The following is an 18,921-nucleotide window of genomic DNA, read 5'->3' as shown; positions in this document are numbered from 1 at the left end:
GCTCTTACCACTTCACTGGCCACATGAAAAATAGTGCTTTTTGAAGTCTTGTCTTTCTCATGTGCTCAACTTGCAATGTAGTGCAACTCAAATCCCTCTTTCTTCAAGTTTCTACAGAAGTTCCTTCAAATTCCAACATTTCCTGGAGGCTTCTACTGGTCTCTGTCTGTTTTTTGTTTGTTTGTTTTTTTACCATTTTGCTTCACTGGGTTTACAGTGTATCTTTTCACACAATTGTAATGTGTGCAGCTGCTGCAAACTTTGTAAAAAAAGCTACAGGAGACTGATGTGTAGAACAAATACAATTTATTTGGTACTGTGCAACTCTGACTACAAATGATATCAAAATGGCTGCATCCCTAGGTTTCAGTTCTCTGCTGGTGTTCTTCAGAATTGCTTCCCTCCACTGGAAAATTAGAAGGATGGAACTGTTGCCTTATTCAGGGGATGACTCAGATTATAATGTTGAGTTCTTCATATTCATGATTTATTACTGCCCATTCCTGATGCACTGGTAGGTGTGCCACTGCATCAGTGGTACAGTCTGTACTCTGCTTTCTTCTTTGCCTCATCTGCTATGATTAGATACTAGGGTATCTGATTCCTCGGTATTTTGTCCTTTTTTAGTGTAATTGAGTGGTCCTAGGTTCTCCCATGACGCACAGGCTGCTTACTTCTATATGTGGTACAGACAATGCAGAATGAAGTGGAAGACTGGGGTGCTAGAATTCTACACTGTATTATTTCAGGTTGGGGGGGTCATAAACTCCTTGGGTTGGAGCCAGATTTAGGCACACGCAACTGGGGTGGCAAAAGCGGACTTCCTTGCCTCCTTCTCCCCTCAGCAGCCCCTCCAGCTCCCTGAAAGTGCTATACATAGGATTGGGGGACCCAGCTGAATGGGGTTAGCTGTGTGGGTGGGAAGGGAGAGATTCCTGAAAACAGTTGGAAGAACCTTCTGTGTGTAGAGATCTTCTGACCATAGAAGGCAGATCCTGGATCCAACCCTGCATGTGGTCAATTTGCACATCTGGAAGAAGGTAAGGCTAAACATTGCTGCTTGATGTTCTAAGTGTTCACATGGAGGGATGTGTTTGTTTGTTTGTTTGTTATATATTGGCAGGCCTTTGGGCAGGAGTGAATGGGGTAGTCCTGGGATGATTTGGAGCAATGTGTGGTTTTGGGTGGTATTCTCATGTCGTAGGTTGTGCTTATTTACTTTTCATATTTGCTACTAGCCGAGTAATGGGAAGTATGCTTGAGCAGAATTGATTGATCCATTTGGTCTGACACTAAAACAGGTGCTTTCAGTGTTCTCCTGCCTTGCTAGAAGCCTTGACAAATCTCCTTGGTGATGCAAATGGACTCATGGATGCCCTTTTGATATTGGTGTTGTGTTTCCAGGGCTGTGGAGCATGTGAGTCAGACTGAGTTTGTGAGGCATAATGCTGAATGTAAGACTATAGATAGAAAATGTTTGGGTTTGTATGTGTGTGTGTGTTTTAGCAAATAAGATGGTATATATAAATGTTAATAATAAAACCAATAATAAATAGATAAAATATACCTGTTAGAATGAGTGGCACAAGAGCCCTAAAACTTTAAAAGTGTGTTTGATATAAGATCATTTTTTACCCTTCTATCTTAACTTCTACTCTCCTTTTCTCTTGTCTTTCATGTCCCTTCAGTTGCCGGGCGAGTACTAGCTAGCCTATTCAGAGCACCTCTCATTCTTTTTGCTGTAGCAGACAAGTGTACCCACAGCCTGGGTTGCATTGTATTGGTACTTTGGCCACATAATTGGAAGTTGGTGCCATTGCTCTGATGTGACACATAGCTTTAGCCTTGCCTCCTGGCCGTTAGCAATGCTTTGCACAGGCACCAACCCAAGACATGTAGCCTTTACTGGTAATGCAATATTTTCACAATACATACTGCAAAATGAAATGACCTAGAGCGGGTAAATGATGGAACTGTTGAAAGTGTTTCCTTGCGTGAATCTAAACTGCACTCATGTTGAATCCCTAGTTTATGCTCCAGAGCAGCCTTCTCCAACCTGGTATCCTCCAGATATGTTGGATTACCACTCCCATCATCCCCAGCCACATGCACAATGGAGGGCACCGGGTTGGAAAAGGCTGCTCCCAAGTGTTTTCTGACTTGAGGCAATGGGATTCAGTTCAGGATAAGTTTCTGCTGCCTTTGCAGCAGTGGTTCCGATACTGTATTTGATGCTTAAACATTTTCAAGGCTGGGTAGCTTCCCTGTAAGGAAGAAAACATGGCAAAAGCTTTTCAGAGTAAATAAACACATGGCAGTATGCAAGTGAATTGCACATGGTGCCACTTGTTTTATGTATTGGAGAGCTGAGAAATGAACTGAAGATCCACCAATCACATCTGACATGTTGGAAAGAACATTGGGAAGTTTTGTTTGTTTGTTTGTTTATTTATTTCACCTAATGTTTTCTATGCATTGCACAAAGATCTAAATAACAACAACAATACCACTACCCTTGGAGGTGTGTGGGCTGGTGGTAAATGAAGGGGCCTTCTTTGTGGTGGTCCTGAGGCTGTGGAATTTCTGAGGTGCATCTGGCACCTTCATTTTATGCATTTCATTGACAAGTCAAGATGCGTGTCTTTACCCAGACCTTTTGAAGTGGATGATTTATATGAGATCATATTGTTTTCCCCTTGTAGTGATGCTGTGGCTTTTAATGGTGGCTTTAAGTTATTTTATTGATATGTATGTACCCCACCCTGGAACCATAAAATGAAGGGGAGGCTATAAATTTAAATAATAAATACATAAACACAGTCTCTGCCCACAGAAAAATCCATGGCAGGATACAGATTCAAAGCGTAAAACTTGCTTTGGATTTTGATAGAATTTGGTAGTGAAAATGAATTACTGACTGGCAGAAAATTTGAATTTCCACTGGTTTTAGGTACTGCAATATTTTCTCATTGTACCAGTTGCTAGTGTTTCTGTCATCATACTAATACATGTTCAATTGTTGGGTACTTATGATTTCTGAGAAAACCAAAATGGAACCAGATTTTCTTTACCAGCTGCACTTACATTCTGATTTTACTGTTGTTATCTGGTGTGAGAGAAGTACATTTTAGTTTCCCCTGGATGTATTGCTGCTGAGAGACAGAGAGAGAGAGAGAGAGGATGCAATTATGAGAAGTTAGATAGGGCTACAGAAGCTACAGGGAAGTTAACTCATTTTTTGCAATCTGGTAGAATGATAATAGTGGTAAATGTTTATAGAGATTTAACTGGACACAGATTGCTGGCCTGCTAACTGTACAGGTGAATAGGCCAACTTACTTAAGAAATGTGCCCATATGAGATGGGGTGCGAGTGGAAAATGTACATGCAAGCGCTCTACCTGTGGCCAGTGTCATGCCTGTTTTGACCTTAAGACACAGGCAAAAGCCTCTTTAGTTGCCTTACTCCCCAGCACGAGCAGCATCAGGGGTTTTGGCAGACTTACTCCCCTTATACACGTCAGCCGCTCACTCCCATTTGCCTGTGTCTTCTTGGCTCATGCAAGAGAGTCAGCAGCTGAGGTCCATAAGTGGAGTAACTCTAATATAGCCTCTGTTACTCTCCACACAAGTGGGTGCAGGGTTTAAAGAGCCCTGTGTGCAGGTAAAAGCAGCTGAGGTACTTAATAAGAGGGTATGCTGCTGTAAGATGTGAAGCTCCCTCTGGGTTGGATTGAGCTGGATTGATACTGCTGGAATAGCAGATGATTTTGACTTGTCATAGCCCAGGCCTTGGGATGTTCTGAACGTTGCATGTACCCCTGATGTACACAAATCACATATAATGAATACACATTATATGTTCTGCCACGGAGACATGTGGTGATAACCCATCAACAAAAGGTTATTAATGCTGTATGTAAGTGCTGTGAAACCAGTAGATGGTGTCACTCCTGGATCCAGGTTTATGAGGGCCCTTGGGCAAGGCATCCTCAATGGGCCTTCTTCCTTCATGAGTCTATCGTCTCACTGCCATTGTCACCAGTTGCTGTTGCTCCTCATCTGTTTTCTCATCATTGCTACTACTTGCTTGCTTGACAGGCAGCAAGCATCTACTGCTCCTCCTCCTCCTCATCACCGTTGTCTGGGCCAGAGCAAGAGGCAGGTGAACAAGCAGGTTGAGATGGTGAAGAGGAGCAGCAAAGCCAGGGGGCTGTTGTCAGTGGGCCCCTGCTGCGGTGTGAGCGCTTGGCAGGTGCCATACCTAGCCTTGACTCCAGCCCTGTGTGGTGTTTTGTAACATGGAAATGGTGGGGGTATGTGGCATTTCCTACATGAACATGTAGAAAATTCATTACATGTGGAATGGTCCTTTAGAACAGTATGTGAATTAGGGAGTACATACAATATGTTGCATCTCTTTAGCAACATCCATGTGGTTTTGCATCCCAACGATGACTTGATGTAATATCATCACATTCTTTCCTTTTAATGCAGACAATCACTGTCTCTCACCAAAGGAGATGTAACTACCACAAATGGTTTTAAAATACACTGAGATGATAGATAGATAGATAGATAGATAGATAGATAGATAGACAGACAGACAGACAGACAGACAGACAGACAGACAGACATCTTGGACATATTCAAGTGTCTTGATTGAATCTTGATGTGAATCTCCCCCACCCCAGACCTGACTCGCACCACCCATTTTTCCTCAGAGAAACAGGGTTGCAGATATATCCATCCATGTACCCTATCGTTCAATGGCATTGTGTATGACTGGACACGCATGTTTTTGGACCTGCAGTTTCCAAACATGTACTTGTGCAATGTTCACACATGACATGTACTGTTTTCCCTGATAACAGGGAATGTTAATCCCTGTAGGAATGTTATCATGTGTGAAGCAGCTCTGAGTGTTAACGCTCCTACTTTAACCAATTTTACTTTTGCGTAGCCAGCACAACAGTTTGTGTGAACCTCTTGCCCTGTGACCCAATGAATGTTTGAAGTACCAGTGAGGACTAGCAACCAGCTAGCTTGCCTTGACACAGGGTCAGTGCTCTCCTCCAGACCAAACCTCCGGGCCTCAAGGCAGCACTGTGCAGAAAACCGGAGTAGGGATAAACCAGATGGGAACAGTCAGTCCGACCTGAACACATGGGCCACTGTCTCTGCCTCTGGCTGCTGTGTGTTCTTCCCCTGATGAAAGGCAGTGACTCACATTTACGAATGAGCAATGCAGTGGCTCCCAAGCTTCACTTAATTCCAGTCACTAATTTCACAATTAATAGAGAAGAAACCTGGCACAAAAACTTCTCCTAACCAGAGAGCTCTGAGGAGTAGTCATACCATTGAAACACAAGAGGAGGTGACTATCCTCCCCCGTCTTCCCTAAACAATGCTCTGGGGAAAATGCTTAATAAGCAGTAAAGAAGCAGATCGTCTTTACTGGCTGCTGGCTGTGGCACCTTTTTGAGATTTGCTAATAACTTGGGTTCAGTTCAGCTTTATCGCCGATTTACTGTGACAACTGAGTTCAGCTCAAGCCAACGTATACTGCTCAAGCTTAAATCCTTCCAAATTTCAAATTGCCTCTGATTGAGAGCCATTTTTACTTTCTGGGTTCTCGAGTATTTTCCATAGCATGCTGCAACCCATTTGTAAGTATGGATTATATCATACCCAGCTTCTCCCTTGATCAACAGAGCACTTGGCTCTTAATGAAAGCCAGTGTAGTGTAGTGGTGAGAGTGACGGACTAGGAGCCGGGAGATCCAGGTTCTAGTCCCCACTTGGCCATGGAAACTCACTGGGTGACTTTGGGCTAGTCACAGACTCTCAGCCCAACCTACCTCACAGGGTTGTTGTTGTGAGGATACAACGGTGAGGAGGAGGATAATGTAAGCCGCCTTGAGTTCCTTGCGAGAGGGAGAAAGGCAGGGTATAAATGCAATAAATAAATAAATAAATAAAATCGTATGCCTCGGCATGTTTGCAGGTTTAAACTTGGTCCAAGGTCATGAAGGCTGCAGTCTGATGTGCACCTACCTGGGAGTAAGTCCCATTGAACTGAGTGGGGCTTACATCTGAGTAGACATGTATAGGATTACTATAATCAGTTTATATATATGAATGGAGAAGGGACTGACAAACACAACAAAATCACACTTGAACTTGGGATAATACATCAGGCAGGGCCTGATGCATTATACACCTCAACGAAAGCTGTTTTATGAAATGTCCATATGTGTTGACTTTGTCTCCTGGATTACACTTCTCATGTTCACCTTTGTTTACTTGATGAGGGTGAGTTGCTGAGAGCTGCAAACATTTTTTGTACTTCACAGTCTGGGAGGGGGAGACAGAGGAGGAAATTTTGTTTTGTGTTGGTTCCTCATCTGCCTGTTGAGGTTAAGAAACAACCAGAGGAAAAAAGTGTTTGCAGAAACATATGTTACAGGTCACAGACATTTTCTAGAGAACTATGTTTATAGGGAAGCTGTCACCATGCTGTACTCACTTAGCTAATCATCCTACAATTGCAGTAGAGTTGCTGGTCAAAAGCTGTGTTCTTGTTCTATACCAGGGGCGAATAACGTTTTTGGGGTCCAGGGCCATGTTGGGTGATCTGTCGGGTGCCGCACAAGAAAAGGGGACATTGCCAGAGCCAAATCTGGCATTAAACCATAATTCTTCTTCTTAGTAGTGTTTCGTAATTCAAATATATTCCACTGCAATTCACCCCAATCAGGCAATTTAATGTCTCCCATATCCCCTCAGGGTTTATAATTAAAAAATAGAATCTATACTCATGTGATCTCTTCCTTTGGGGTCTTTCTCTTCACAGGAGCAGGAAGATTCAGATCCGGAACATCCCTCCTCATTTACAGTGGGAGGTAAGTGGACAGATGGTTTTATTATTCCCTACTACCTCCTCCACAATTAAGTTCATATAAAATTATATCAGTCTGTTTCTTGTTCTACACCATCTCCATGCTAAAGTTGTAGGCTGCTGTAGCAGGTTTCCAGGCTGTTGTAGCAGGTTTCCTCCAAAGGCCAAAAACTTCATGAGTTGCCATTTCTGCATTGCCTTTTAGCTAAACATTAAACAGTGGGCTTGAGACATATACCAGAACACCTGAAAGGGGGTTCAGGGACCTCTGTCTTGCAAGTGGCTTCTGTGGTCCCTGTGGCTTTTAAGATTGGTGAATCAATTCTAGCAATCTGGTTTTTCTTGTCAAAATTGCGTGAAGCTGCAGACTGGCCTGTAGCAGTCTTTTGGACTAACCCATTCATTTTTTACATGGCAGGATTAGCACAATGTGACTTAGAGCTGTCATTTATTTGTGGTGAATATTGCTTCTGAATCCATCCCGCCACACAGTGAAGTCAGAGATCTACCATGTTCCACTGATACATTGAGCAGAAGGGCTATAGCTCAGTGGTAGAGCACATGCTTGCATGCAAAGCAAATGGGACTTCAGGTTCAATTCATAGCATCTCCAGGTAGAGATGGGAAAAACTTTTTTCTGAAACCCTGGAGAGCTGCTGCCTGTCAGTGCAGATGATACTGAGCCATTGAGTCAGTAGTCTGACTCAATATAAGGCAGCTTGCTGTGTTTCTAAAGCTTTCCAGGAGGTGGTAAATCTTGGATTTCCATTACATTTGAAGCCTGCATGTGTGTGTGTGTGTGTGTGTGTGCGTGCGTACAGACACGCGCACGCGCACACATCCATGTGCCCATGTTTGGATGTCATGGTAAGTCAAATTCTAAAGAATTTTGTGACATCTGAATACGACAATTTGTGTGTGTGTGCAGTGTATGTATGTGGGCAGTCTTCAACTGCAGTGCGGATCTAAGATTTATTATTTATTGTGAATGAACAAGAGTGCTAGTGCATGCTGCTTGGTCACTCCTGCTTGGCTCCTTCTGCCGGCAGGAGTGGCTAAACAAGCTAGGGACTCTACATCCCTGGTTTGTTTAATGTGACATCTGAACTGGGATCTCTGGCTTGTTTCTCTTCTAATAACCCAGAGTCATAAGCCAAGAACAAACCCTGGCTTATAACTCTGGCTTGTCGGGGGAAAGACATGCCATTGGCCATGCTGGCTGGGACTGGTGGGAGCTGCAGTCCAACACATTTGGAGGGCACCAAGTTGGGGAAGGTTGTTTTGGGGTATGAAATGCAAGCAGCCTGTATCAGCAAGGTAGAACGACTTGGTCTAGACCAAAACTGTGAACATCAGTTGGTCTGCTCCACTGATACTGGAAAGGCCCAATTCTGGATCTTTCACCAGAGGAGATACACAATGAGGAAGTGTGATGCATAAGCCTTAGATCTTTAGTCCCCAGAATTGTAGTAAGATGCCTTCAGAATGTGCCTTTTGCCTTCAGAATCCAACACTTGGATTTCCTGGGATTCCCCAGGAACTTTTGGGGAAGGATCCTCTTGTGCTGGTTCTGTTGGATGTTAGAAGTAGCTTGTTTCTCTCTGCTGGGTGCAGAGCATCAGAAATGAGTAGATATAATGCTGTTGTTTTTCTTAGTCATCATTCCCACAAGTATGATGACATGGTTCTGATAAGAAGGTCTACTCTGCTGCTTCTGTAAAGAAGTTTGTATGCTAGGAAAATGACTCACTGGCAGTAATTTGGGTGATTAAATTCCTGCTTTGAGTTGTTGGATGAACAGGACAGTGTAAATGTTTAGTTCTGGGAAGGGGTCTGTCTGGCAATCTGTCCCTGTGGCTCTTTGGGTGAGAAGGGTCAAAATGTAATGTTCCCTGAAGGTTTACAGCTATGACTGTTAGCCAAGGTGGCTGTGGATGCATCTTCATGGACTCATAGCATTGCAGGGCACAGAGGGAACTCTAATATCCTCTAGCATCCAATCCTAGAGTATACAAGACCACCATCCCAAGACTAAATTTGTCCTACATACAGCCAACCTGAATTGTAAAATGTTGTTGTTGTTGTTGTTACATTTCTTAGACACCTTTATCAAAAAAAGACTCAAGGCAACTTACAACAACATTAAACATTAAAAAAAATAGCACAGCTAAAACAAATATCCATATTATACTAAACCACGCCATAAAACATCTAGAACATCTGTGACAACATGGACAATTAAACAACACAGAACTCAACTGATGCATTAAGGAGCGTATCATATACCATCAAATGCCTGGCCATAGAGGAAAGTCTTAATTTGCCACTGAGAAGATGGCACCAGGCAAGCCTTGCTGGGAAGAGCATTCCATAATTGGGGGGCCACCAAAGAAAAGCCTTTCTCCTTTGTTGCATCCTCCAAACCTCACATAGAGGAGGCACCTGGAAGATGGCCTCAGGTGGCAATCGGAGTGTATGATCATCATGTGCAATTAAGGCAGCTGCAAGTTCATGCTGGATTTGCCTGTAGGGCAGGATGTAGTTTTAGTATAACCTGCCTGGCTGACTTAAACAGCAGGTTGTGTAATTCATTACTAAGTATTTGAGGCAACACAAATCACCTGAAGGCATTAGGTGCTTTTGTGATTCCATTGCTATCTTGCAGCTTCTTAAACCCGTCTTCTATTTGTTATAGAAAAGATACTAAGCTAAATGGGCCAGTGTGCTGAAACTGACTTGGCAGGTTGTATATTTCCCCCTCCCCACCCCCTGCTACAGAATATATGTCAAGGGAAGATCTAGCTCTGGTTCTTGGATTCTGGGGAAGACCAGAAACATGATTGGTTTATTGGCCTAGCTATGAATGATTACTGAAGGGATGTCGCAGGCTTTTTGTTAGTCTCTGCACGAGGAGCCTCAGGGTAAATCCATTGTCATGATAACAAAAGCCTGCTAGTGCAACTGGACTTTCACCCTCTCTCCTCCCCGCTGCAGCCCTTTGCACCAACTGAAAATCACCTCTGGAGGGTTTCGGAACCCCCCAGAGCAGATTTTGAGGGTGTATGGGAGGCTGTAGGAAGCGGGGACCCTGGTTCTACTGATGGAAGCAGTACCATTGGCAGTATGACACCACTGAATCCAACCCTCATTTTTATTCAGGCAGCTACACCAGGTCCCCTTAATAAATGTTGGAAATAGTTCTGGCCATTTTTAAAAAGGCCAAACCATCTTGAGCCATTATGGCTGCTCTTGTGCATAGCCCCCAATGAAACAAGTGTCCCTTTCCAGTTATTTCTTTTCCAGCTGAAAAGAGATGCATTGATGACTGTTTCATTATGGTGACAGTGTTCTGATTCTAACCACCTGTTTACCCAGACACAGTATTTGTGCCTTATTCATTTCGTAATCTGTAGGAAATGCTCCCAGTCTATTTTCACCCGTGTTGTGTGTCTGATTTTGTTTTCAGGTCCTGGATGGTCTTTTAGCTCAACATGGGATGGTAGAGAATGTGGAACAAGGTAAGGAAGTCTACTGCTGTCACTCTCTTCGCTTTTTTTTATTAAAGCATCTTAAGCCTTTAATTTAGCTTAAAGTGCTTTAACAAAACTAAACACTCCATAAAGGCTATTATATTTATTCCTATTCAACGTCTACTTCATAGTACTCTGGTGTAAAGTGCTTACTGTCTACCTTGTGCTGTTCAGGGACATTTTTATTGGGGTATACCTATCTAAAACATGGGTCCCCAAACTTTTTGGACCCGTGGGCACATTTGGGAATTTGAGAAACTGCTGTGGGCATCACCACAAAATGGCTCACATGGAGGATGTGACTAGTCACAGAATAGCTGCCGTCAGAGCCTCTTTAGTCATAGGTGAGCTAAAGAGGTCAGTGCAGAGAGAAGTAGCAAGACTAGACGCTGGGGGAGAGGGGGGAATAGCAAGGCAAAGGGGTAGAGGGGAGAGAAAGAGCAGGGCTAGAGACTAGAAAGGGAGAGAAAGAAGAAGGATGGGGAAGGAGGAGAGAGAGAGTGAGGCTAGAGGCTGGGAGCCGGGAGACTTAAATCAAAGGGGAAAGGTCTGTGTGGGTGGAAGATGACTGGGTGGGGCCAAGAAGCAACTCTTTTCTTCTCTGCCTGCCCACCAACAGCTGATCTGCAGCAGGAACAGGAAGGAGAACTTCGTAGCCTAATATTTTTCTAGGATCGCATTAAAAATAAACTTTTGAAGTGGGCAGGGAGGGGAGAGCTTTGTAGGCACCATTGGCTGTCCCTGATCTAAAATATGTAGGGAAAAGTTGCCTTGATGCACCTCCTTAACGTAATATTAAGCATATCTGGACTAAATATATACCCAAGAGCAATTACTGAAGAAAACATTATCTGAGGGCACATAATGTGTTGCCTTTGACACATGCGTGTATTGGTGTAGGCCAGTGGAAACTATAACCTCCGTCATGTGTGAAGATTACTTAAGTGTCTATTTGTTGGGCAGTGAGTTCTGAATGAGTGTACATCCACTTTATTATCCCAAATCTTCTGAAGGAGTGTTCTGCCATGCTCAGTGCAAGAGAACCAACTATAGTTTTAATCAGTTGCTTTGTTCTACTGTCAATGAGCCAGAGATACCATATGTGGTACTAGTTTGTGCAGCAAAGCTGCAGGCAGACCAACCCTGTAGGCCTCTTTCTTCAAGCTACAGGGTTCTGACATTCCTGTCATAAAGAACCATAGGCCAGAAGTCAGAATCTGCTTATGAATGATCATGTGCCAAAGATGTTAGGATAACTGGTAGTTTCACATTATGGCAGCAGAGTGTTGTCCGCATTTGTGGTCTTTCCTCCTGTGCTGGCTGGACCACTTAATAGAATAGAATAAAAACATTATTACGGTCAAAGACCAGCTCAAAGGACCACTTAATAACATTCAATTGAGCACAAATGTGTATCTAGGAGGATGCAGTAGAATTACTAACCTGCCTGTTATGTACCTAGATTTGGATTACAGCAACTTTAGGAAAATCTGAAGACATCTTTTTGGCAGAACATGCATCTGCTTGTTCATAGCCAGTAGAATTGGCTCAGTGGTGTGTGTGTGTGTGTGTGTGTATATGTTGTTTACTTCATCCCAGAGTGCAGGACACGGAATAATGGGCTCAAGTTACAGGAAGCCAGATTCCGGCTGAATGTCAGGAAAAACTTCCTGACTGTTAGAGCAATACGACAATGGAACCAATTACCTAGGGAGGCGATGGGCTCTCCCACACTGGAGGCATTCAAGACGAGGCTGGACAGCCATCTGTCAGGGATGCTCTGACTTGGATTCCTGCATTGAGCAGGGGGTTGGACTTGATGGCCTTGTAGGCCCCTTCCAACCCTACTATTCTATGCTTCTACTTGTTTTTTTGTTGATCTCTTTGGTCTGAGACTAGAGGTTTCTCATATCTTTCTTTTGAAATCTAGAAAGCTCAGTTTAGGGCTCTAAATTGTTCTGGAGGCAGGTTTTCAGTTTAGCCACCGTTGCTGGGCTATGAGATACTTCAGTTTTAAAATTCTGTCCAGTAATTTAGATAAGTTGTATAGGTTTACTTCTGTCTTGACTTTCAGCAAAAGTTAGGCCAGCAAACATGGCATCCTGTGAAAGAAATCATTGCCATTATATCAATCTTTCAAGCCTGCACAGTTAATCTATTAATGTAACGCTCATGCTCACTGCTCATCCAAACCGTCTCATTAAACAGAAAGATGACTTTTCTCATGATGGAAGGCTGGTTCGCGGGATTATTTTAGGCCATGGCAGGCATGGGAAACAGCTGCTTCAACCAGTTGTTTGCATATGGCGTCACAGGTGGAGTTTATTCTGGAAATGGCTTTTGGCCTGTCACTGCAAGCTAGTTGAAATGTGAGAGAGTGGTGGGGTGCCAAACACCAAATCCAGGTTGAATTCACCTCGTCATGCTGCATGCACACAACCAGCTTGGCATAGACTGAAGTCGCTTGAAGTCTGCACAGTCTGTATTTTTTATGCAGCTGCTGTGGGTTGAGATGGGTCATGTGAGTCTCTGAGGATAGAAGGTCCTAGAAAAAATTTTGTATAATGATAAAGACTGAAAACAATAAGTAGAGTGTTTCAGGGTAAAGGCTCCTCTCGTGAGTTCCTCCCACTTGGTAACACAAGTGTGTGTTTCTTTTTTCCCTTTCTTTTTCTTAGTTAATACAGAATCAGAGACAGCAGTTGTCAACGTTACGTATGCAACAAAAGAAGAAGCAAAAGTGTAAGTGGCAGCTCTAAGTGTAATTTCCATTCCTCCTTACCTTTTCCCTCTGGTTCTTCCCTCCTGGCAATAGCTCCTGAATGTTCTTCCTGCATTTGCAGCGAGACAAGTGTGTGGCACAATATGGCCTAGCTGCTGCACTGTCGAAAACTTCAGTATAACTAACCTACCTGAGTTTTCTGCTGAGCGTTTGGGTTGGAGTTGATGCCAATCAATTAATGGTTTGTCTGAATAAGTGGGCAGAGCAGAATAATTACTGTGAAATTGAAATACCATGTATGAGATGTTAAATACTTCCAACAAGCAATCAAGAGGACAACGGAGACAATATTGCTTTGACCAGGGGAATTCTGCACTAGGACAAGATTTGCAAGCAGTACCATCATCTGTGTATTCATAGAAGAACGGAACAGTGATTGCTTTATTTAGTGCATTTAGCTTCAGATTACCGGTATCTATTAATTCAAAAGAATGAGGCCCAATCCAACTAAAGTTAGTTGTAACTAAGGCTGCAATCCTAAACTCGCTTACTAGGAGTGAATCCCATTCAGTACACAGGGATTTCTCAGTGAGCATGCTTAGGATTGTGCTGTAAGATCTTTGAGACCAACAGAACAAGTTAGTCCCAATTGTTAGTCACTTCATTGCAACTACCATTAGGTGGATTTGGGTCAGTAATTCATACTGAATCCATTTGTGATTCTTAATCATCCTTGGCAGGAATTCGTTTTCACAAAATACGAACAGTTCATTTCACAAACTGTCGATTGAATAATAAATCACAGTTTAATCACTTGCAAGATCCTTAAGGCATTAATAAAAGATAATGGTTAACTAGTGCTATATCAAAACATATGAGCATATTTTGGGTACATTTATGCAAATATTCTCAGTGCTGTAAATCAGCCTTCCCCAACCTGGTGTCCTCCAGATGTTTTGGGCTTCAACTCCCATCAGCCCCAGCTGGCATGGCTTTGCTGGCAGGGGCAAATGGGAGTTGCAGCCCAAAACATCCGGAGGGAAGGCTTCCCTGTTTAGGGAAGGCTGCTGTAGAGAGGAAGAGACTGAATGGTTATCTAGTCTATCCCCTGTGCAAAAAATCAGAGCCCCCTGTCCTGTCCCCAGATCAAGTCACACAGTGGATTCTGACTGCAGAATGTTTATTTTCTTGGTACAATGTTGGGATTTGCATATTATGCGCCTTTTTGTTCCTTGCTTGCTGACGTCCACTGCACTAATCTTTGACCATAATAAACTTACCTAGGGACCGTCTTACTGCATTTCCAGCAAGCAGCTGTTATCTCAAACAGTGGAGGCTGGTGGCTCTGATGTCAGTGGGGTGGTGATTCTGCTCCAGGTTTCAGTCAGAACTCTAAAGGAGTTTTGCACCTTGGAGAGCTCCTTTAGAGTTCTGACTGAAACCCAGAGCAGATGCACCACCCCACTCATATTGGAGCCACCAGCCTCCACTGGTCTCAGATGAGCATCAGACCTAGTCCATAACAATTCTGGTTTGCTCTTATTTTCACACAAACGTTTTTACATTTTGCTCTGTTTTTGGTAGTTTCAGAATGAAATAATACTGCCTAGTGTTAAGGGTTAGGCAGCCTACCCCAAATGTTTTGGACTACCACTCCCATTTGGCCCAGTCAGCAAAGCCAATGGTCAGATATCATGGGAGTTGTAGTCCTAAACATCTGAAGGGCACAAGGTTGCCTCTCCTGTTAGTGCACCCTTAAAGGACAGATGTGTCAGAATGGAATTCATTTGTTTTGCCAATGAAGTGAAAATCACGAAACTGAAATGCTAACAGTAGCTTAAAATAGCACCAGGCGTTCCCACCCTGATTTAAGGCAGTCTTCCCCAATCTAGTGCCCTCTAGATGTGTTGGACTACAACCCCTATCATCTCTAGCCAGCACGACCTTGTGGTTCAACATATATGGCGGGCGCCAGATTGGGGAAGGTTTAACGGGAATGGGCATGTCCGTTTTAGCTACAGTCTGCTGTGTTAGAGTCTCAGTTCCCATGGGATGTATCCAGTGTTGGTCCTACTTAGAGTAGACCCATCAGAATGAATGGGACTTAAGTTAGACTAACATTGGACGCAACTCCATGTCTTCAGATACAGGCTGACTCAATTATTTCTAAAGCGGGGTGCAGTTTAAACCATGTAAGAGCCATGCAAGCGGGAAGTGCAGAAGCTTAACAAGCAGCTACATTTGCCATCAAACACTCCCTTGAAAAAGGGCTGTAGAGCCTGAACCATTTTGGATTTTTTCATTCTCCTTTGGGATCCACAACATTTTAAAGCCCCTTTTGTAGTTTTCCACATTGATAGTTGTGCCCAAATGGTAAAATGAAAATCAGGAGAGATGTAGGCATTGAACTCAGGCTGTTTGGCTGTCCATATTCAAATAAAGGGCAGGAAATATGAAACCTAGAACCAAGGAATGCTCTTGAGCAAGCTTTTCTTTAGGGGTTAATTTGGTATCAGGGCAAAAAAGTTCTCCCTAACAATTCTGTTCGCCTTTTCTGTGTTTCAGAGCAATTGAGAAGCTTAGTGGTCACCAGTTTGAGAACTATTCCTTCAAGATTTCCTACATCCCAGACGACGAGGTGAGCTCCCCTCAGCCCCCTCAGCGATCCCGGCGTGGGGGCCACTCTTCCAGGGAGCAGGGCCCTTCCCCCGGGGGCTCCTCACAGCCCAAACAGCTCGAATTCCCACTACGGATCCTGGTCCCCACGCAATTTGTTGGTGCGATCATAGGAAAGGAGGGCTTGACCATAAAGAACCTTACTAAGCAAACCCAGTCCAAGTAAGTACCACAAATGGTTTAATTTCCTTCCACAGGGGCTCTGTTTGTAGCCTTTACGTCCCAAGTTTGTGATTTTTGGACCAAATGCCAAGCAGTGGGCTCTAGTGTGCATTATGTGGCAAACGTTTTGTGTCTCTTGCAACAACTTTTAACCCAGTATCAATGTATTTTGTATACATTTGTAGGAGTGTAGGTTTGGCAGTTACTACAGCCATGAAACTGTGATGGTTACACTGTCATTTTCAGGCCCATCTTGTATTTGCAGGAATTCTGAACAGGCCGCACTAACCTGTTTTGTGATGTACTGGCTGTGGGATTATGGGAGTTGTAGTCCAACACATCTGGAGGGCACCAGGTTGGAGAAAGCTGGTCAAGGAAATAGTGCACTGAAAGTAAAATGCTATACATATGTTACATGATGGTGCGTGACCTGGGCTTTGCCTACTCTTGAAAAGCCATGCTGTATCTGTAAAAACCTTGGAGGGGAAAGGTCATGCTGGGAATGTAGTACCTTGAACAGAACTGGGTATGTGTATAGTACGGTTTGAATTGTATTTTAAATTTCAGATCATTCCCCCCCAGTCTTTATTTTCTTAAAAGATTATTCTGTGGCTGACATTTTTAGCTAACGCATTGTGTCCCTGTTCTCATTTTCTGTTGTTTTTTCAGTGTTTTCCCTACCAAGGATGGTTCAGATGGTACACTAAATATGTAGAGCCTGAGTGGGATAGAAGGGCAGCATGATGCTCATTCCACTTAGCATGTCCCCTTTCTCTGCCTCTAGGTCTAGCATTACATCCATGCATTGGATGTCATGTTTGCTTAGGGTCTATGTGCAAAAAGTCAAATGCGTATAGAGCCAAACTGCACAATGATAATCCTGAAAACTGATTGGGCTTGCAGTCATTGAAGTTCACAAGTTTAGGCTTTATGCGAGTTTTGCATCCAATGTATGGACATCTGGGGGGCCTGGAAGTGGGTCACACATGCCTGGTGAATGGGGATGATTCCATCCATTCCCCCTGCACATAGCCACTGCATCAGGGGTGGGGAACTTTTTTTCTGTCGAGGGCCACATTCCCTCAGGGGTAATCTGTCAAGGGGTAGGAATATGTGAGTAGTAAGTGGGGCCTAAGCCAGCAGTGGGTGGGGCCAGAACCAAAAATGGGTAGGGCTGCCCCCTTTATCTCTCTTTCTGCTACCTCCTTTTCTTTCTGCCCCCCCTCTCCCCCCTTCATCTGCCCCCCCCTCTTTCTCTCCTTCCTGTCACCCCCCCCTTCCTCCCCATCCAGTGGGCTGCTGGAAAGGGATGGATCCCTCTTGCCAGAGGTCTGAGCTGACTGCTTGCAGAGGGTTTTTGGAATAAGGTCAAGGGCCTCACGAAATCAGTCTGAGGGCCTCGTGCAGCCCTAGAATTGCATGCTGCCCATGTCTGCCCTACATGCTTGGAGCCTCATCCAAACTAGTTCCATGTTTATTGTTTTTCGTCAGCAGTTTTACCTTTTCTGTTGGTTGTGAGCTTCCCTGCTGCTGCTTTTCCCATGTCAGATGGTAAATAAGGATGCCACAGGATATTAGAAGTGACTAGCAAATCCCTTTAATCCATCTAGGCATCTCATCTCAAAGCTGCTGCTGCTACTACTGCTGCATCTTCGTCTTCTTCCTCTTTCTCTTTTTCTCAATATTGGGACCCTTTGGCTACTGTTCCTGTCTCCATGGGATGTCATCCAGGGATTTCCTGGGCCCTAAATGAAGGCCAGCTCAGTGGAAGCTGCTGCCCTATGGAGGCCACTTTAAATTTCTGTGTGGCAGCTGCTTCTCAGAAGACAAGTTGTTTTGTGTGCAGTGCCACATGGATAGGACTGATTTTTAATTTGATTTGATTTGATGGGGGAAGTTTATGGTGGTGTGGAGAAGAATTGCCTAGTCTGAATGATGAGCTGCTGCCCACAGACAGCTTGTCATCCCCACAGGGAGCAATTCACAACAGCCTCCACATAGCAGCTCTTTTCATGTGTGCCAGTCCTCAAAGATGCCTTATGAGATCTTGCATCGTTTTCCTTTTGTACAAGGTCACTTACAATCTAAATCTAAATGTTAAAACTTAGTTTATAAATGCAAGTCAATTGTGTTAATGTCAAAAGACCCATAAATTATGTATCCTTATACTTCCTTAGGGCTGGTTTATTGACCTCCCACGCAATTGACTCTGGAAGCATAAAGGGCCATTGCTGTGCTTCTGGCATGGCTGGTATTGGGTGGAAGCACAGTAGGGAGATTGTCTCTGGTCTCCCTGATTCCCATGACTGTGGTAGCTCAAAAAAGTGCATGAGGGCTGCTGCATGTTTGAACCAGCCTTTTGAGAACATGATGATAGCAGTTTTTTTTCCCAGAAGGGGGCAGATCCATTTTCAGCTCCTGGATCTTCATGCATGCACACCTGTTCAAGCACTCTCTGTGTCCTCCTCATTTAAACTAAGCTCCATTCAGAATCCGTTTGCAAAGGGTTTGGTAGGGGAGTAGACCTCTATGGAGGTCTGGCTTGCTCCTGGGAATTGCCCTCTGTGGGATTGGGAGCATTATTCCCTCTAGGGAAGGGAGATATTCTGGGCCGGAAATGTACAATTATGCTGATGAGTTAATCTTTTTATTTCCAATATATAATGTTAGTAATGTTTAAAGCTGTAATTTTTGTAGAAAGACCATAATGAAATGTTTACCACTTTGGGGACAGGTTTCACTCTAATCCACGAAAATTTGATAATTCCAAAAAACGGAAGGAAGGAGTGAGTGAGTGTGTGTGTGTGTGTGTGTGTGTGTATATATATATATATATATTTTCTAGAAGGACACTGTACCGTGACTGCCTTTCACTAAATATTGTATTCTCACAACAATCCTGTGAAGAAGGTTAGGCTGAGAGTGAATGACT

The 18,921-nt window shown here is 43.7% G+C and overlaps 1 protein-coding gene across 2 annotated transcripts in view; it reads left to right on the top strand.

Annotated features, from left to right (window-relative positions):
* IGF2BP2 (insulin like growth factor 2 mRNA binding protein 2) overlaps nt 1-18,921 on the top strand; it is a 95,687-nt gene that overhangs the window by 52,126 nt on the left and 24,640 nt on the right. For both annotated transcript variants that reach the window (XM_084846870.1, XM_084846871.1), the window contains exons 3-6: nt 6,855-6,903; nt 10,366-10,417; nt 13,108-13,171; nt 15,717-15,989. In XM_084846870.1, coding sequence (XP_084702996.1) covers nt 6,855-6,903; nt 10,366-10,417; nt 13,108-13,171; nt 15,717-15,989 — 438 coding nt within the window. The remainder of the gene's footprint in view (nt 1-6,854; nt 6,904-10,365; nt 10,418-13,107; nt 13,172-15,716; nt 15,990-18,921) is intronic.

Source organism: Heloderma suspectum, chromosome 3 (assembly GCF_057233095.1).
Source record: "Heloderma suspectum isolate Gila_16-S chromosome 3, 16-S_ref, whole genome shotgun sequence".
Lineage (NCBI taxonomy): Eukaryota > Metazoa > Chordata > Lepidosauria > Squamata > Helodermatidae > Heloderma > Heloderma suspectum.
The sequence above is the reverse complement of the archived record's forward strand: the minus strand, read 5'-3'. Positions and strand labels throughout refer to the sequence as shown.